At 42.1% G+C, this 20446-nt stretch overlaps 2 protein-coding genes and 1 long non-coding RNA gene across 5 annotated transcripts in view; 1 reads left to right on the top strand and 2 right to left on the bottom strand.

Annotated features, from left to right (window-relative positions):
• NFKB1 (nuclear factor kappa B subunit 1) overlaps positions 1–10294 on the top strand; it is a 60587-nt gene extending 50293 nt beyond the window's left edge. Inside the window, 10 exon segments of the mRNA XM_055796309.1 lie at positions 430–544; positions 2602–2803; positions 3969–4138; positions 4966–5068; positions 5938–6056; positions 6915–6981; positions 7299–7471; positions 7603–7780; positions 9405–9556; positions 9558–10294. Coding sequence (XP_055652284.1) covers positions 430–544; positions 2602–2803; positions 3969–4138; positions 4966–5068; positions 5938–6056; positions 6915–6981; positions 7299–7471; positions 7603–7780; positions 9405–9556; positions 9558–9584 — 1306 coding nt within the window. The 3' untranslated portion in view covers positions 9585–10294.
• On the bottom strand, positions 7465–13424 carry LOC106112549 (uncharacterized). 2 transcript variants are annotated; one of them, XR_008745861.1, is made up of 7 exons: positions 11355–13424; positions 10796–10881; positions 9985–10047; positions 9052–9277; positions 8876–8975; positions 7909–7965; positions 7465–7713 (listed from the first exon to the last, which is right to left on the bottom strand). It is a non-coding gene; the product is annotated as an uncharacterized LOC106112549 (long non-coding RNA). The 2 variants fall into 2 exon arrangements; XR_003554715.2 differs by having other exon boundaries at positions 10796–13424.
• A 4170-nt stretch (positions 13425–17594) lies between these two features.
• Positions 17595–20446, bottom strand: part of MANBA (mannosidase beta) — a 59436-nt gene continuing 56584 nt past the window's right edge. For both annotated transcript variants that reach the window (XM_013299676.3, XM_055796310.1), the window contains exon 17: positions 17595–20171. In XM_013299676.3, the coding sequence (XP_013155130.1) occupies positions 19947–20171 (225 nt within the window). In that variant the 3' untranslated portion in view covers positions 17595–19946. The remainder of the gene's footprint in view (positions 20172–20446) is intronic.

Below are 20446 nucleotides of genomic sequence, written 5' to 3'. Positions count from 1 at the left end.
GAAATTCTGAAGGAAGGTTTTGACAGTAAGTGGTGTTCATGTGCTGCATAATTCGAAATGAAAAAAAAAAAAACAACACAAAAACCAGAACAGCAAAGAATCTGGGGATTTCAACAAGTTCTGAGACAATTATTTTGTGCTACAAAATCTGTATTTATTATGCTAGTAGTTAAGTTACGCTCAGGACCAGCAGCAGCCATCCTGAGTCTGCTTTTGTGTTTGAAGGGTTAAACGCAGTTACCTTCTGACTAGCTTTTTTTAATGTTGGGATTCTTTTTAGGTGCTGAAATTCAGTGCTGAAATCATGATCTCTAACAGTCAGGTGTTAATATCAGTTAGAATTCGATCAGACGTACAGTAAAACCATAAAATTTTTGTAATAAATTCGAAAATAGTGTGAATTTTTCATCTGTCTTTTGTTTGTTTCAGCGTCCTTCACTTAGCAATTATCCATCTTCGAAGTGAGCTGGTGAAAAACCTCTTGGAAGTGATGCCTGATTTGAATTATAATGACATCATTAACATGAGAAACGACCTTTATCAGGTGTGCAGTTGTGGTGGTATACAAGTGTTGTTGATTGTTCAGCCAGTAAAAAAGAAATTGCACAACTTACAGGCTGTCTTATTTTTCTTCTATTCTTTGGAATGAACCAGATCAGACTCATGCAAACAATTTTAGAAACACAATGACATACTGTAAGGTGGTGGAGGAGCATGAGCAGGTTTTCACTGCTTTAGTTCGTAACTCCCCTTGATGTTAATAGAAATGTCTCCATGGGTTAATCGTAGAACAGGCCAAAAATACAAAATTCTTCAGTTCATGTTTTCATTGTTTGGCTTCTCTGTTACTAAACCAGCAGTATGGATTACAGCGTGCCAACTCTGGGCTTTTCTGATCTTTCTAATATAGGGTAACTCAGGATCGTGAGGCAATTGCTGTGTCATCAGTTATCTATAGGCTTGTGGGAGCTGTAACAAACTGCCCTTCCTATAGCACAGATGGTATTTGTGCCCATGGCATGAGCACCAAGATTTCCCTTTCATGTCTAGAGTCACATTGTAGCAAAAAACCAACCCAAACCAAAACAACAAAGCAAACCATCTCCATGTCTTTTACCTAGTAGGAAAACAACTGCCAGCCACAATTCTGTCCCTTCAACTTCATGTATGACAGAGTCTGAGCTTTTTTAAGAAGAGCTGTCCAAACCTGCCTGGAAAAGAATCTGGTTTCAACTGTGTGGACCATTCAGTTGTCCCAAAGATTACCAGCTGGACGTTACACAGCAACACTTTGACATTTGTGTCATTTCTTTGGCCATGAATAGTAAAAGCAGGTTTTTATTCTACACTGATAGTCCCGGAGGGTTTATTTTGACTTTTTTGTTCTCCTTCACAGTTCAGTTTTATGTTCATGTAAAGCAAGTTTGAAATGTGGAGGCTGATGAAAGCAAGCAGAAGGTTCTGAATTGAAATCTGTGCCCTCTGTTTAACAGAAACAGGAAGCAAAGCTGTGCTCCACACAGGAAAAATCTCTTAACTACAGGACCTCTACAGCTATTCCTGCCTTCTACTTACACCTTAAGCCATGGTTGGAAGGGAATGTAGGCTCGGGCTGGAATTTTCTTTCTGTACGGATATTCTGAAAGCTGAACCTTACAGATTCAGTAATTGCAAATATGTTGACAAATGTATTGACAAGCTCAAGCTTATCAATGAAGAGCTGGAATTTGTCTTTATCTGTTTATCACCAGAGGACTACAAAAAAATGATAACGGAGATGGAATCTTGTCTAATTTATAGATTATTTTAGTGTTGGAAATACGATTTCTCAAACCTTATTGGAATACTTACTGTTCAAATACATACATTCCTGAGTATGTTCTGCACGATGCTCCTCACTGGCAAGACTGTAATACTTGAAACCTCTTGGCCTGAGAGCCTCCCAGTGCAGCACAAAATGTAGCTTTGCACAAAATGCAGAACGTTCAGCTGCAGTCCCCTAGCTAGTCACTTGCTGCAGAAATGCGCAGTTGTTCTGTACTTCAACAAATGCACAGTAGAGCAGGATTTTCTTCTTTTCTGTACAGTCCATTTGAGGGCTAAGGCAATCCTAAGCCCATGGCTGCAAACCTCGTATTCAGGAGCAAAATTAGAGTATAGTTCAGTGCCAAACGCAGATTTGCGTTGGCCCTGGAAAGTGCACGTATTCCCTCTGTGGTGTGAACTTGGCTATGGGGCAGCTGGAAGCAGAGTTACAGTGTCTGGGGGGGGCACAGGGATTACCTCATTTCCAAGTCACTTGCACTGCAACGCTCAAATAGCCAGGTCAGTGCCCTGGCTTATAGAGCAGGCAACTTCTTTGTTCCTACCAAAGTCCAACTGCTGACAGTGGCAAGGCAGCTTTTATTTCCAGCAAGTAGAAACCCTGTTTGTGGTGTGCAGTAGGAAAAAAAATGTACACATAAGCAAGCTTTTAACTTCCGTTTGCTTTGGAGTAGAGTAACGTCTCACACTAGCAGCTTTTAGGGGTTTAAGAGATTTCTGTAGAAGCAACGTGGCTGTTGCTTTAGCTTCTCATGGGCTTGTTTCTGTCACTTCTAGACGCCCTTGCACCTGGCAGTAATCACAAAGCAGGCAGAGGTGGTGGAGGACTTGCTGAAAGCTGGAGCAGATGTCAGCCTTCTGGATCGCCATGGCAATTCTGTCTTACATTTAGCTGCTAGTGAAGGTGATGACAAGATTTTGAGTCTGCTCCTCAAGCATAAGAAGGTATCTCCAATGGTCGACCTTTCCAACGGTGAAGGTATGGAAAGATAAAGGCTGTATTTTACACTTACCTCCTGGACAAGCACACCTCAATTCCTGCCAACAGTGTTTCTACACAGGTAGATACAGACCTTGGAAATAGCATCTTTCCACATTTTGCATATGCTATCCTTGGCTTTTACAGGCCTGCAGTCGCAGATGAGAGAACACAGACATGCAGGTTTTCTGGTTATACAGGATATAAAAGATTGGTAACAGCCACGTAACACAGTATAGATTTGAATTTTTGTTACTGTATATTCTCTTTAGTCTCACAAAATTTCACTGTGTTCCTCCTGAGATATTAGGTATGCAACCACTCCTCTTTAAAAAAATCCCCCTAGAAGAAAACGTTTCCTCCTTGTCTCTAACGAGTGAAATCCCCTCAAAAATAATTTCTGGACCAGTATCAAGTTTCTTATCTGGTACTTCATGACCATACAGAATTAGACCCTATAAAATTACTGCAAAGGCACAATTCTCCCATTTTTCAGTGGCACAGGTCATTTGAATGTAGTACTCCTGCTCTAGTAGGTTGTAAAATGTCTTAACCTAAAAATGTGATTATGGGATTCAAAACCCTGTGTGAAGTTCCTCAGGGGTGGGGGAGTAGGGGTGGTGGTGGTTGGTTGGTTTGGGGTTGGTGTTTGCTTGTTTGTTCATTTTTGAAATACAAGGCTTTATTAATCTCTTTCTGAGCTGGTGCAGGTAATTGTGGGGTGATAGGGCAGTGTGACCTTACGGCGGGAGGATAATACTAAAATATACCTATTACTCCCCAGACTTCCTAGAAGAGCTGTTCAGTAGCAGATGGGGCCAGAGCGGGGTACCTACTTGTTTAGTACCAAGATGCAGATTTTCTTTTTAAGGTTATTCTCCTTTGAGGCAAAGGGATGCTTTAGTGACCTCTTCAGTTCCTGACCTCTGTTCCACCTTGTAATCTACTGATTTTTATTTTTTTCCCATGCATGGCTTTGATTTGCCATCAGTAACACAACTAGTTCCAATTTATGCACAAAGAACATTAACGGTGCCTTCTACTCAGATAACTACAACTCTCACTCATTTTTCAATTCTCATAGATGCAGCCAGTTCAAAATTCATTGACATTTCTGTATTTGCAAATATTAATGCACGTGATGGATGGGTTTTGTTTTGTGTAGGTCTCAGCGCAATTCACATGGTGGTGATGGCAAATAGCATGTCCTGCCTTAAGCAGCTGATTGCTGCCGGAGTTAATGTCAATGCTCAGGAACAAAAATCTGGACGAACTGCATTGCATTTAGCTGTTGAACAAGAGAACATCCCTTTGGCAGGCTGCCTTTTGCTTGAGGTAAGGGCAGAATTTCTTTCTCCCAGGTCTTTTCATGTTTAAAAACTTTTGAAAATCTTTAAGTGCTTCAGGGGAACCGAAGTTTTTTTCCTGTTTGACTTGATTACTTAAATCAGGATAATGGCAAAATTATTGCTGATGTTACTCATTATTACTTGTTCAGCACTGCTGGAAACCTTTTTCCTGATTTGAGGGATTTAGAGTTTGTGACCCTGACCTGACTGCATATGCCATGTTATTGTGGCAGCCCATGAAACTACTCATGAACAACTTAAATGACTTAATCTGTGTGAGTGGAATGCGTATACAGACGCGCATAGAGAGATAGTTACGTATATCTATAAATATTTGTCTTGTCTCTTTAACACCTTGATCCTAGTGTGCTGAATTCTGCACACCCACAGCTGGCCGCAGTAGCTTTCCTTGGTATCCGTGCCACCAGCCACCAGCCCTACCGGCTCTCCCGCAGCGCAGCAGGAAGGCAGGTTTCTGTGCACACTAGTTCAGGCTCCAAACGCCGCAGGCAATCAGATGGCAGAACTACACGGGCCGCAAAGCGGCTTTTATCTACCTGACCTTTGGGTTTGCGCACCATGCCTCCCACTGTAACACTGGAGCACACAGCCACCATCTGTTCCTGCATGCAGACAGTTGTAGTTACTTTCTAATTCCTTCTCTTCAGACAGTGATTAGAGAGAGTTTTAATGGAAACAGGCATGGAGTGGTGCACATTTGCACCGTAGCAGTGTTTACGCTGACATGAGTCTCTGTGGCTGTATTGTGTAGATGAGTAGCACTTTTCTTTTTGTCATTCAATAAAAACGTAGGGTGACGCAGATGTGGACAGCACTACATACGATGGGACAACTCCTCTTCACATAGCAGCTGGAAGGGGCTCTACAAAATTGGCAGCTGTTCTCAAAGCAGCAGGTATGAAAATAGGTATTTGCTGGAGATTTTTCTTTCGTAGTGACAATTCAGGTTAGAAGGCTGCAAGCAGAAAAGGATGTGCCAGTGAACTTGTTTAATAAGGTGAAGAAATCCGATGTTAGAAGCATGAAGGTTTGTTTCTCCTCAGCAAAGCCCTGCTTTCAGGTGCTGTAGTACTCTTCAGCACCATCTAACGGCTAAAAAACCAAATTATGTTCGTCAAGAAAAAAATCTTCAGCAGCCTTGGAAGTTTTTGGAGTGTTTCTTTTGTAGTCTTACAGCTGAACAAGCAAGAAAAGACCTTGTTACATAGTTGGGATGAGTGTTGAAATGCTTTAAAAAAAAAAAAGTCACTGAAACATAAGCTTCTTGCTGTCTCCTATTTTATATCACTGTGAGTTAGTTTTGAACGTTTATCAGAACATTTTCTCAATTGTATTTAGACCTGATTTTTCTCCTTTAAAACAGAAATCCAAGCTTCCCCTTGCTTCATCTTTTAATAATGTCCACATTTTCTCTGACACTATAAATAGAGGTACTGCATTGTTGCTTCATCACATACATGCTATGCTCTAGGTCAGCCAAGAATGGGACTGGAAGTCAGTGGATGCAATCATAGCTCGCTTTTTGGGCCCTAACACTCTGCTTGTCATTTTTCCCCTCTATCATGAGAGTATAATTAAAAGGAGATGTGACAGCATTTAACTTTAGTTGATAAAGTTATTTGCTGACTTAATATAAAATGTGATTCAGCTCAAGTAGCTAAATGAGCAGATTTACCTTTCAGAACTGAGAACACATATTTCAAATATTGTTGAAAAGCAACTTGAAGCCTTTTCTTGGGAACTTATCTGCACACTTTTTTCCAGGTGCAAATCCTCATGTTGAGAACTTTGAGCCATTGTTTGATCTAGACGATGTGAAAGATGATGATGATGAAGGGATTGTGCCTGGAACGACACCACTGGATATGGCAGCCAACTGTGAGGTTTGTGGTCTGTTTTTTTGCTTTTGCTTTTTTAATAATAAATGATAGTTCAGCGCTCTCAGCCAACTCCTTTCACTACAGCCACAATTATTTCAGTGGTGACAAGCTACTAATTTGCTATCAAAAATTAAACTAATTCAGCTACAGCCCCCACCCCGTGAAACAGCATTGGAAGAAAGTTCCACTTTAGTAAACTACTCCTGCTGAACAGGAGCAGGCATTTCTTGAAATAGTTGCACTACAGTCTTCAATACGGAGAAGTATTTAGCTGGCTGGGCACCTTGTGTTTGAAGGGCCGTGTTCAGAGACACTCTCTAGCGGGTTTCCCTGCTGCGTGTTCTTCAGAATTGCAGACCGCATGCATAGGGAAAACACACTCTTGTGTCCTACCCAGACAGTGATTAGGCTGCATGGCCAGTGCTTTAGTAGCCAGTTATGTGCAGTTGGTTTGGTGTAAGGTACACAAGTCAGCACCTCTCATCACGTGGAGCTGGGGAGTGGTACTAGCCTTAGGTGAAAATCTAACCCAGGCTCTTGTTTTAAATTACTAGTTGCAGGCAGGCAGAAACTAACTCCTCACTTAGTACCACTTACTGCAGACTTCCTCTGTGTCTTGAAAACAGTTGCCAGATGACATAGCTAAAGGGCAAGGGAGATTAACTTCTCAAGATCTGTCCCTCAAGCTTTGCACAGGTCTTCTACAGATCTTTAGTCATACAGACAAAAAATCCCTGGGACAGAAAAAATTGCTCATTTACAGATGGAATGAGGCCTTTATACAATACTACTGAGACTTGTCAAGATTAACGGATACTAACAAGGTTTCTGCTAAATACTAACTTTAATGTATTCTCTTAGGTGTATGACATATTAAAGGGCAAACCCTACGAGTCAGCAGTGGCTTCAGAGGACTTACTGACACAAGGTAACATCAATAAAGAAGACTTGACAATATCCCTCTAGTAACTTGAGTACTGAAAGTGTGCTTGCAGAAAGCAGTGCCCTGCATAGCTTGTAACTGAAATGGGGAGGGAGGAGAAGTACCCTCCCACCCACTCATTCACAGAATGAACGTGATTCTCTTAAGAGGCAGGGCACAAAGGAGTACATTTTCAGTATTACAGTAAACACTGGGATTGATGGACACTAAAATACTGTTTAATTTGGCTTTGGTTTTGCTTATACAACTTGCGCAGCAGTTCATTTCTAAATAATAAACTAACATATTTCTCTGTTTCCCAGGACATTTGAGAGATCTGAATGAAAGTTCCAAGATGCAGCTTTACAAACTATTGGAATTGCCCGATCCAAACAGAAACTGGTCCACTCTAGCACAGAAACTGGGTCTTGGCATACTTAATAATGCCTTCAGGTTGAGCCCTTCCCCATCGAAAACTCTGCTAGATAACTATGAGGTAATGTGGCTGTAACAAGTTCCGAAGAACACTCAGACATGTAGAGGATGTTGTCCTCCTGCACAGTGAGACAGTACAGCCCTTCGGTTTTAGCCAGCCTGTATGATGTCTTCTGGTGTCTTCTCTCTTAGGTTTCTGGTGGTACAGTTCAAGAGTTGATCACTGCTTTGAGACAGATGGATCACACAGAAGCCATAGAAATAATTCAGCAAGCACTATCCATCCCACAAAGCCCATCTCACCTGGAGGACAATACAGCAAAAGCTCTTCAGTCATCATCACCACCCACATTTACAAACGGAGAGACAGGTAAAATGGACAGCAAAACATCAAAAGCTTTATTTAAAATGTTTTTTCAATTCTTCCCCTCCCCTGCTCCTACCTTGGACTGCTAATAGATTGCATAGCTTCTTCCACTCTATGCCTGAGCTGCTTACCTGCTTCATAAATACTTCACTGCAGCACAACTTTTTCATCATAGACATTTGCTAGGCCTAGAAGAGAGGGGAATGCATTATGGTATTGATTATACTGCCTCCCTTTTCTAAAACCAGACATCTGCCACTGAGGGTGACTCCTTGGATGTACTGGGGATGAGTTTCAAAAGATAACCTAGGCAGTGCCCTCCCAGGCTGTACAAAGTGCCATTATCTTTTGCCATTTCTTTTCCCTCTCATATCTTGCTAAACAAAAACGTTTTGTGTTTGTGAACTATTCTGTAAGACCTTGATACTAGATTTCTCCTTCCACAATGTGTGGCACTCTGAAATGGCCCAGTGCTCTGTAGGCCGAGAAGCTGGGGATGGTTTAGGTTACAAGGGACCTCCAGCAGTCATGCTGTCCACCTCAGACCAGGGGCAATATAACGTTACATGAGGTTGCCCATGTTAAGTTGAGTTTTGAGCATATTCAGCAGCAGAGGTCCTATGGGGGTTTTGGGAAGGGAACTTTACTCACAGAAAAACAGAGGTGGTGAGGAGGCAGTAAATCATCAGGGATGTCCAGTCACTGCCTGGCCGTGTTAAGTAACAAAAGCCCTTGTTTTTTCCTGATGCTCTGTTTAAACACCAGTAATGCTGCCAGCACCCTAATGTGGAAATTTACGCCCTATATGAAAATACCATAGATAGATCTGGAAAGAAATACCACAGAAACTCCATCCTGGTCTAACATGGCCAGTTTACTCTCTGTAACAGCTGAACAGTCACAGCTATCCAAATGTGTGCTTGTACACATATTGCCTCTTTAGATTAGATTAATCTTGAAGGGCAAGAGGGGTTCTGCTGCTTCGCAGCATGGATGGACTGCATCCAGTCATTTATTTTAAGATAGTTATTTAGAAAAATAATACTGAACTCTAATATGCTGACCACTGTTCCTAGTCACACTGAGTTCACATCACACCTTTAACTCGGATACGGTTCTCTTGCAGTCATGCACTCCTTTTGTGGCTCTTGCACAGATGACAGCTGCTGCTGACTTCTTCATATTTCAGGCTCACCTACTAGATGAAAATTGAGGATTTTTCTCAAAAAGAAATGTGTAAGTGAAATAACACGAGAAAGTTTTAGGAGACTCACCCTGGAGCGAATACTTGCACAGAGACTATGACTCTGAGAACCAGAGAACCTTTTGCCCGGCTACTACCACACTCGGGCCGAGTCCTGACTAGTGCAGTGACAGCATCAGTGTTAGCAGCCCACCAGGCTTCTCCATCGCATCCAGGCTCCAACTGCAGTCAGTCTCTGCCAGCCGTGCATCAGATCACATGCTTTAGTCAACTGAAAACATCCAGCGCAGCTTTTCCTGTTACAATATCTAAAGTTAAGGTTATTTTCTTATAGAAGAGCTTTAACCCTATATTGGTTTTCATTCCTGAGGCTTTTCTGAAAGCAACATTACTGAATATATTTCCCTTTTCTTTCTCCCCCAGACGAGCTTTATAATAGCAAATTTCAAGACAACGAAAGCATGTGTGACAGTGGCGTGGAGACCTCCTTCCGCAAACTGAGCTTCACTTATTCAGACTGTCTGAACAGCAAGTCATCAGTAACACTTAGCAAAATGATCCTGGGCTGCGGACATGAAAGTTCAGTGCAAAGCAATTATATAGCCAACTAGTAATATTCAGTTAGCAATATGCAGTTACAGGAACAAATATGACTTTTAAAATTACATCGATGTTATCCTGGCCAGAGGGAAGTGAATTCACAAACAGAAGCGCGCTGGAGGAACCACCTACAAACCTGACCCAATGGCAACTTCAGCATGCGGCTCCTTAGCCATTGCTTCCTTCAAGTACATTTAATTTTATTAATTTACAAGCCATATACAGTAACCAGGGCTCTACTACCGCATTAATACACAGGACTGGACACCGTGAATGACTGACTGACTGGGCCTTTCTGGTTTATGAGGATTTTCTTTTATAGATGAAAATCACTCCTTGTAAATGCGTAATACCAACTCACTTAACAAAAAGAGGTAAGGCGCACAGAGCAATCAAAGGATACAGTTTCTAGCTGCTCTCTTCATAATTCTTGCAGCACAGTTGCATGAAAAAGTTCATAAAATAGCTGGCAAAGAAAAATCATTACTTTAATCACAACTTGGAGAGAAAAGAGAATCCTAAAAAAAAAAGAATCTTTTATATTTCCAATACTGTATTTAAACTTAACTTTGGTGCCTCTTATTCAAAAACTTTTTCAAGTCTGGCATTTTCCTATCTGTAAATAGTTTTTTTTATATCTGTTCCTTTAAAAAAAAAAATGCTTTTTAAATGCTTATTTTTATTTTACTTTTATAATAAAAACCTAAAATTAAGTATCTTGTCTACACTTGTTGTAATTTTTACATATCTTTCAAGTAGAGTTATTGAAGATTTATCATTTCAGTTTTAGGCACTGATACAAGATCATACAGATTTCCAAGTACTAAAATAAATAAAGGGTTGCAAGCCACCTATCTTAAAGCTGAAGTATCTTTCATGGTGAGAGACCAGGAGCATCAATACTGCTGAGCAGCTGTGCTTTGGAACTAAAGCCTCTGAGTCATGGTCTCTTTTAGTTCTTATAATTACAGCAGCAGAGGAGCATTTCCACTGAAGCCAACTATTTAAGTGTCTCAGCAAAACCTTGATGAGACAGTGCTTCTTTGGGCTATCTAGAAACTCCGCTAATAACTGTGTTCCTGAGCAGTATTTCTGCTTGTTTCATGTTAATTCTGAGACGGTGAGTGTAACTGTTGGCCCTACTAAGAATGCAGAACAGTCACCAGATTTCATGATGAAAAAGTAGAGACCAGGGTGGTACCACACTCACTCACTTGCACCCAGTTTTCTTGGCACAAAGACGGAGACTGACAGTGGTGGCCTTGGCTCAGCTCAGTCTTCGGTAACCCAAGTGTCACTCCTGAGAAAATGAATCAAGGTAAACCTTAAGAATTGTTACGTTTAGAGTGGTAGTTGTAATGAATTAAACCATGAGTAATGAAAAAAAGCTTGTGAAATAATTTTATAGCCAGCTGAATTACTGAGTATGTTAATTACTTCCAGAGAAACAACACGCATAATAGTTGGAAATGCCATTCGTTCAGTTACTGTATGTAACCTACACATGCAGTGTCGAAGGCATATGGATATTTGTTCAATTACTGTACTTGTTCAGTGTTCTTTTTGCGTTCCAGCTGCAAGAGAAACAGGCAAAGGTTCTCATATTCTGGAGGTGGAGGAGCTTTTTGAGCCCCAGCACAGCTGTTGTCCAAGTCTAACACCTGCTGCTGCCACAGAATTTCCAACACAACTCGGGGGGGCTGGCAGAGACTTTTTGTTGAGGTTTCTACAGTCCTGCAGGGTCACCAGGGCATCCTGGCTGTTGATTCTTACCTTTTAGTCTTATTTCTGACCAGTTCTGCTTTTAAACCGCCAGAAGACATCTGAGGCCGTACTTCATGACCAAATGCTGCATAATAGCTATTCATCAGGTTAATGAACAGCAGGACATCTCCCCTAGTCCCTGTGTATTCAAGTGCTTTAAATGGCAGTCTGGCAGCTTCTTTCCTTGCAGCATTTCAGTTTCAGTCTATTTAACAAAAGAGGCTTTGGTCCTTTTGTCCCCTCCCTCTTTGTTTAGAAATAGAAAAATACTAATTTAAAAGTAGTCTCATTAATTCAAACAGAAACACTAAATTTTTACAGTTGAGTCACATAATAGGACAACTTTTTGCATCTGCATTAATCCTTAGCATCTTAAGTATATGTTGCAGGCACGTGAGACAGTTTGTCGAAACTAGGCAAGAGTAGGAGGTAAAACACACTACAGGAAGCGGCACAATGTCTATCTAGTAGGAGACATTTGTGTCTTCTGGTATAGTTCTCATTTGGCAGAGCAAACCTGCTGGAGAGCCTGGTGTTCACCTTAAGCAGCTCAATTAAAAGAAAATGCTGAAACACACAGCTTTACTCTTTCTGCTTTACATTTCTTCTTACTAGTAGGTGGCCATCCCATACAGGGCATGCTGATTCTTGTGCTGATGGCACCTGGGAGAAGGTCAGGCTCCCAGCAGGTATGAGGAAGAAGGCAGCATACAGAGGAACCAGGCTTAGCAAGAGGAAAGTCTAAGTGATGCAGACAAGTCTTAACAGAAACATTTAAAGCAGGTGTATTCTTCCTAACAGGTAACTGTCAAGATAGTTATATTTATGTGCCTCATCATTGTATCTGCTTACATCAGATTTATCCTTGCACCTCCTTGCCCAGAAAGGAAGTGCTATTCCTGTTTCACAAGTGTGATGGAATAAACAACAAAAATAGTCCTGCAGGAACCCAGTAATTCACTGCCTGAGATCTCCTGCCTACACTTGGCTTACAGAGAGAAACTCATTTAACTGCTAAAGGGAGGGTAGTAATGGTGTAACTCAAGTCTTCTGTCTTCACGTTCTGCACAGTAAGTTAGCATGTGGGCCTCGCTACACCTGGTAGCACAGGGTGGTGTTCTCATTCTATTCATATTACCTTTGAGGAAACAAAACTGAGAAGGGTGGTATTTGGTAAATTCTCAAAAGTCAGGAATAAGTTGGGGTTTTTTAAGATACATGCATGAACAGCAAGAATGGAGTTTCTGGAGTTGCATTTTCTCCATTAGAATTTTTAAGAAAACTTCCCCACAAGGCTGTCAAGCTCTTATTTGTTCAGAGCAGGGCATCTCTGCGCTGCGGCTGGATGAACAGAAGTACTGACTAAGACCGTGCCACAGTGAGCTCTTCCAGTGCACCGCATCGTACTGCAGGAAGCGTATTTCCATTAGCAATTAAAACACTAAGGCTGGAGGTATGGTCAAAAAGCATCAACCAACAACCTCAAACTGATCCTTAAAAGCTGATTTCATGGGTTTGTCCTTCTGAATGCTAGTCGCGCTTCCTGTTGCTTTCACAGTGACTGCACAGATTTACCTGAAAACACCTGCAATATTCAAATGGATCAGTATTAAAGTAAGAAACGTTATCTAATTAAGTTTTGGGGTTTTTTCCCCTGCTTTGGACATCCTCAGTCAAGCTTAGTATTAAATTTTAATTACAGTAAGGACTGAAATCTGAAATAACTCTGAACTTAATCTGCACTTGCAGTAATTGGAACTTGCTACCTCACTTTGCTACTGAACTGCAGCAATAAACACGAGAAACTTGTGGAATGCAGCAAAAGTTGTGACAACAGAACACGACAGGGGTACTACATTTGATGTAAAAAGCATTATTCAGAAAATTAAACTGCCCTTGATTTCAGATTGGCTGCCACAGCTGCAAGTTTCTGGTGTCGTCTTGGGATGTATTTACAAACTTGGAAATCGATGTGTTAGTGGAAAGTTCTAGGCAGCATTCTGAGATCTCACAGAATCATAGAATGGTTTGGGTTGGAAGGGACCTTCAAGATCATTTTGTGGACTGCAGGAAGGATAAGAATCTTACCTGCTGTCGTGGTTTAACCCCAGCTGCTAATTAAATACCATTCAGCGGCTCGCTTACTCCTCCTTCACCTGGAGGGATGGGGAGGAGAGTTGGAAAGGGATGTAAAACTTGAATGTTCAGATAAGAGCAATTTAATAATTGAAACGGATAAAAATGAAAGAACAGTTATAATGAAAAGAGGAAGAGAAAGAATAAAATCCAGAGGGAAAAGAAGAAAGAAACACATGGTGCACAATGCAACTGCTCACCACCCCCTGACCAGTGCCCAGCCAGTCCCCGAGCAACGATCTGCCCGCCCCGGGCAACCCCCCAGGTATATATATACCAGGCATGACATCCCATGGTATGGATTACCCCTTTGGCTAGTTTGGGTCAGCGGCCCTGGCTGTGCCCCCTCCCAGTTCCTTGAGCCCCTCCAGCCTTTTCACTAGCCAGGCCTGAGGAACTGAAAAGTCTCACAGCAAAGCCAAAACACAGCACTGTACTAGCTCCTAATAGGATAATTAACTCCATCCCAGCTGAAACCAGGACACCTACACATGGTGGTGTATGAAGTGTCTTTTCTCCCTTTTCTGGGCAAGTGGAATGCTGTTTTTCCTACATTTAAGGAAAAAGGGCAACTCCGTTCCCTCCACCTAAGTGACAGGAACGGTGGTGCCAGTAAGTTAGTCAGGATGCAATGGTCAATACTCGCCCACCATCCACAGCTTTTGGCTCTTCTGGAGCACACAATCATGTCATACAATAGAGCTGTTCTAGAGTAACGGCCAAAGGCACAGTCTGAACCTTTGCTGGCTTCAAAAGATTCCTACAGCTACAAGCAAAAGACAGAACAAGTTAATTACCTAGGAGTTGCTTTTCTGTATTCGGGGTTATGAAGCAGCGTGATGCCCTGCTTAGAGCAAGACTGTAGCAGATACATTATTCAAAGCCTGCAGAGGTTTCCCCATGGACTTATTTAAAAGCAACTGCTACAGAAATTTTTCAGCCATCCATTTGCCCTTGCTATTTTCTCAATACCAAAGAGCACTAGCAGATCAGTGGACTTTATTACACACTGCATGGGAAAACACTCATGACTCACTTAACATCAGTTAACCTGGGGCCTGCAGCAGCGCTTGCCAACATTTCAGCTGAGTCGGCGCACACATGTGCTCATGTGGGAGTAGCATCATGCTGTCTGGGCTAGCTAATACAATGAAGTTTGCCAGAAAGACAGGAGAATGACTAACGCCTCACTTCTCTTTCAGATGTGCAACCACCTCATCATCTTATCTTCAGCATCCCAGGCAAGAAACTCTACATTTGGCTCCAGTACAAACCAAAATCTGTGGCCAGAGCACTTCCAAATGGGTAGCAGATGGCTAGATACACAAGCCACATCACTGCCCTAAACACTGGGCCTGCTCCTTCATAGAAGCTCCTCTGCTACCCTTGGCTCCTCAGCAGTGATCAGGCTGGGCAAACTATCTACAGCTTCCTACCATCTTACCAGTACCATGGAACAACTCATAACAAGAGATTGTTTTCCACTCTCTTTCACAGCAAACCGCCGGAGGGCTGGCTTACACCAACTGTCTCGCTCCTTTACAGTTTTTCGGGAAGTGAGCTGAAGCTTCAGTCCTGGTATAGCACATGCTGGTTGGTAAGACAGAATCACAGGACCAGCATGCCAGAGTACTACTATCTAGCTTATTTACAAAGGCAAAGGAGGACTGCTGCAACACTCAAAGAGAGAGAAGCTGCAATGCTGGCAAAAGCCTGGCCATCAAAACATTTGCAAAGAGGTATCGGAGGCCAGCATTTAAGGTTTTGGTATTTCACCACCACAAAAAAGGATTGAAACTTTCAGCTCCTGCATCTGACAACAGCATGATTCCCCACCAGGCCACCAGCTTGACAGACCACTTTCATTCTTATTTAGAGCTCCTGTTCTGGGTTACCAGCTCCCCACTGGGCCGTAGGGCCTGGATCGATCCACAGGCCACTGGTTCTAATACTCAAGGGTAATGTCCCTTCAGCCACAGCTATTCCCCTTGACAGAGTCAACCAGGTCCTCAGCCAGCCACAAAGTAAAAAGGCTATGCAAAGAAAGAGCAATCCCGAACCACTTTGCACTCAAAGCCCACCAAGAAATCTCAACATCAACTTCCAAAAGCAGACCCCCAAGAACAGGTCCTGGCAAGCAACCACACTCTCCACCTCTCTCCTGACTAGTCTTCAGCGTGGTGTTCCCCTCCACGCTGCAGCATGTTTCCTTCACTGTAGTGGCCTAGACCAAAGACAACTCTGTTTTTGTTACAACGCACAGTAATAATCGAAACGGACATTTACAGGTCTTTACTAACTCCACTTCCTACACTTAGATGGCCTTTCCTCACTGCTGGCAGGGACGCTGTATATAAGGTTCTGTATATTTCACTTAAGTTCTTTTGGTTTTCCACCCTAATTAAACTAAACTGGGGCTATCATTTTGCTGTCTTTTAACGTCTGACTGGAAAGCAGAGTTATGTAAACCCAATACTTTGACTGGAACATGTCCTTAAACATTCAAACCACAAGCTCCTGGATGACTCAACTTACCCTTCAGAGGGTAAGAAAACTGCAATTCTGACAGCTGTAAAGGCTGGCCTGTAAGCTACAACACTGAACTGCCCTTCACTGAGACTAAGAAACTCCCTGGCCTGTTCCTCTGCACCTGACACTGCTACAGGTTAGTAAAGTGGTCTCTGCTACCCATCTCCAAAACCAAAACTAACAGAAGTAAAAGTACCGAAGAAAGACATGCCTCCAAGGCAGAAAAATTGTCCAGGCCCCAAGATATGCAAACAACAGGTTAACAATAAAGACTGGGAAAGGCACTTACTTAGAGAGGAACTCTAGATACATACACATGCTTCCTTCCTGGAAAAGATGTAGTAGAACTTGGAAAAGCTTCCAAGGAAGTGTTCCAGTAAACTGGAGCAAAATAAGTCTTCGTTGTGCAGCAGAAAGTAGCAAAGAAGTGCCCTCTAAAGCTCAGAATGGTCTCTGCAAGTCCCGACTGGGTTCAGAGCCAAATCCCTGCCATAGACCAGTTTTAGGACAATAAATTAGCCAATGCCATACATCGTTCTTCCAAAACCCGCTCTCAGATTCTGCTCTGGAAAGGCATTTGTCGTTGGCTCCTGCTAAGGGGAACTCTGCTGCTTCTGCCATTTGTGGAGAATAGCCCAGAGGGAGCCCAGAAGCAAAGGCCACCAGCACAAGCAAACCCAGTGATCCCTTGAACAAAACACGGAAATGCTGCACCCTTAAAGAATACTGATGAGGCCGGTTCCCCTCTACTGTTGCCACCAATAATATGACACTGAGGACAAGCACCACAACACTTACCAAATGCTTCCCCTAACGCTCCTGCTGCTGATCCCTAGTCAGATACAACTGGCAATGCAACAGATGGCTCCAGATGGATGTGTTGATAGGAGTGATAGATACTGTGACGATCCCTTCACCCTTGCATTCCTACCTTTGACCTGATCTGACACAAAGAAAGAACGACGTAACCAAGTGTAGCACAGCATGCAGTGGCAGAAGTACCAAGGGGAAATGGTTAACCAAAGTACATGTTACAACCACTGCTGCACGAGGGAGAAAAGAAACCAGCATCTATAAATACGTACCTACTACACCACCAGGAAACCAAAAGAAATTATTAAGGATATTAAAACAATAGAAGTGAACCTCCTCCATTAAATTCTATTTTGAACTCAAGTATTTGGCTTAAGCAGTTGCTCATCTTTCGTAACAGCGCCTAGTGCTGAATTAAAGCTTTCCAGTGAGAAAGAATGGACCCACTCTTTAGGGAGCTTTTGAGCTTCAAAAATAACAGACAATTAAAAAATTGTCTGAACCTTTTTATGCCAATCAGATAACTGTAGAAAGCAATGCTCTTCTGCGTATCAGTGCTAACAGGCATTAGTTGCATAGCCACTTCAATTACTGATCATGTACCACGTGATTTCTTTCATGATTTTGCTTGTGACAGGCTAAACAAGGTCACACATCGAAATTCATGGTTTATAGCTTCTAGCAATCCAAAAGCTCTTTTCTACACCTCTGAAACTTCATTCATATTCTGGGATGCACTACACAAATACCACTGACCTTCAGATAGTCCTCTTGATTGTAACAAATAATTCTGTAAAAGTTTTATTTATTTAACACTATTAAGTGTCATTTTGTAATTCTAGCTAGATGTTGCTGGAAGAGATTTTTCTACATCGATGTAAGAGAAAAACATCAACCAGCCTGCCCTTTTCCTAATACACTGCAGCAATATTTATTAATCATTACTTATTCCATATTTTCTCCCCATTTTTTCACCCTTACCTTATACTGGCTACTGCTACTTTGATTCCAGGACACTGAAAAAACTGAAGGATTTTTCTTGTATTGTCGGCCCAGGATGCCTCTTGGATAACTTTTAAATTCCTTTATTGATGTCTGCATTTTCTGTCAAGCTCTATTCATGACTGTAATTTTCCCTATTTATTTTGCATAACCTATAAATATTGGCACATACAAATACATCTTTTGCTTTCATGTTTTCTTTCAACTAGGACAAGTTTTGAATCAGAAAAGCCCTCCTATGCAACTGCACTTAGTTGTTTTGGTGACCTAATAATGTATTTGTAAGCATTTTCCATTTATCATTTCCTTTTCATCTTTAAGTTTTTCCTCTTACTCAGGAGTATGTCAGTTTTGGTTAACACCCAATTCAAAAAAGCACGAGAAATCACTGAGCGATCAGTCAATAGGCTCGTCTCTTTGCCCATTAAATTTATGATCACTGCAAGAAAACAACTCCCAGTTCCAGGTTCTCTAACTGACCAATTGAGCACACAGCTGCTCGCCACACACACACTCCAGCTGCACCACCAGCCAGCATCACCCACTTAGCACTTTTATGATGAAGATGGACATCACCCATAGAGCTTGTTCAAACACTTTCTATTCCAAAGTGCTGATACTGCTAGGTGCTTTGCAAGAAAATTAATACTTGCTTGGACTGTGAGAGGAGCCTTGTGGAACGCCAGCAAGATTCCATCCGCATTTCAAACCACATCTGACAGACAAGCCCAATGTTTAATGACCTGCCCACAGCATGGCTCGGTGGCCTGGATTTCCCAACAGCCAAACACTCAGGCTTTCAGCTCCACAGGATACCGCAGCCCCCCATGCTGAAAAAAGCTTATTTTCTTTGTCTCAAATGCCAAAATGAGACATTTCTATGGGAAACAAACATTTTAAAAACAAATTACTCAGAAACAGAATAGAAGGTGAAGCACTATTCCTTTGTACAGACTAAGGAGTCCAGTGTGCCACCACTATATCATGAGTCAACACAGTCTTCTACAGGGAACCCACACACAATTATGCAAAAGTTAAGATGTTGAGTTTCTCCTTTGTTGGGAAGAGAGGAGGGTCAGCATGGAGCACAGGGCCACTCATGAGGAATGCCAGGAGGTAACAGAATGGCTGTGCAGCGATGTCTGAGAACAGCAGCTCCTGTTCTGTATCTACTACAGAAAAAGCAGTCAGTTGTAATCCTGTGGTCCTCTCACATGACTTTTTCTTCTCTGTGCTGCCTCTTTCTTCTTTGCACCTTTGGTCAACTCTTTCCCTCATTCCTTTTCCCACAGCCAGGCATATCTCATAGTATGCCACATGATACAGGATCCCACGCAGCAGCGAAAGGTTTGTGACTGAACCTGGGAATAGTCAAAGCTAGATGCAGAGGTTATTGCTTATGTTGCATGAAAAGAGAGAAGAAAATCTCGTACTCAATTCCCCTTTCGGAAGGGGGAACAGATCCGCCTGATGTCTGAGTAGACAGCGCAGGTTTCATGTCTATTTGGAAGCCTACCTTGCAGGAGGCAGGCAGGACACCTGACAGAGTGACAGCCACAGATCTGAAAGGGTAGGAGATTAGTGCGTGCCCAATTTGGGTGCAGCTAGATCAAACAACTCCAAGTTGGGGCTTATCTGTGGAGGTGGTCCCAGCTTCACTCTCTGCCCTTCCCCCTTGCCCCCAGCATACCTTGCTGTTACTGTAAGATGAATTTCCACTGACGGCATAGTGAATCTGGAAAAAATACCGATTTTTACAGCCATAGTCTGGATACACATATTTGTGTTGCCTCTTAAGTTGGATTCAGAGCTCCAATCTCACGTGAATTGGAGAACTCAGACTAGCTCTCTTACACTGACTGACTCTTCCCATTTTATACATGGGATATATTTTTCCTGTTAGCTGAGAAAGCCTCATTTTCAATACACCACATATATTATATGCAAGCTTTGCTGTTGGTATCTTTACATTGAATCAGCAGTTAAAATTCACACATGACAGGAACAGACAATATGTGGTCCAGTCAGCTCAAATTTTACATCACTTCAGCTGTAGTAAAATTCTTCTAATTTTTTTCCTCTTCCCGTTTCACTCCTTGTCTAGAAGGAAATGAAGTATCCTCAGACAACGTCCACCAGAGAGGTCAAGGTTAGTGACTTTTCTAGTTCTTCAACACTGGTAGGTTCCCAAGGATAAAACACAACCACTTTCTTCTTTTCAGTCATGAGGAAGCCATTATCACTAAATCTGCCTTTTATACTCCCTACATCCAGGGAAACAAAAGGAGCAATTGCAGTGGTCTGAAGAACAAATATATAAATGTCATCTCGTTGGGATACAGAGGCCTGGAAGAGAGAGAGATAAATAAATAAATAAGAGAAAATATATGTGTTAAAGAAGAACCCAGTTATGCCCAAACTGGGAAAGACTTGCATGTCAGTAAAACAGACTGAACAACCACGTTCGATCAAAATTATTCTTTTCTTCTGGAAATCTCTTCTAGAACAAAAGGTCAAGGCAACAGGATTCATATGTAACAATCATACAAAATCTGCAAATATTATTATAGCCCTCCTACTGAATACTACAGATTGTGGAAAAATGCCATGAAATGTGATCA

This window comes from Falco peregrinus, chromosome 2 (genome assembly GCF_023634155.1).
Source record: "Falco peregrinus isolate bFalPer1 chromosome 2, bFalPer1.pri, whole genome shotgun sequence".
NCBI lineage: Eukaryota > Metazoa > Chordata > Aves > Falconiformes > Falconidae > Falco > Falco peregrinus.
Note: the sequence above shows the minus strand (reverse complement) of the source record. Positions and strands in the feature narration are given on the sequence as shown.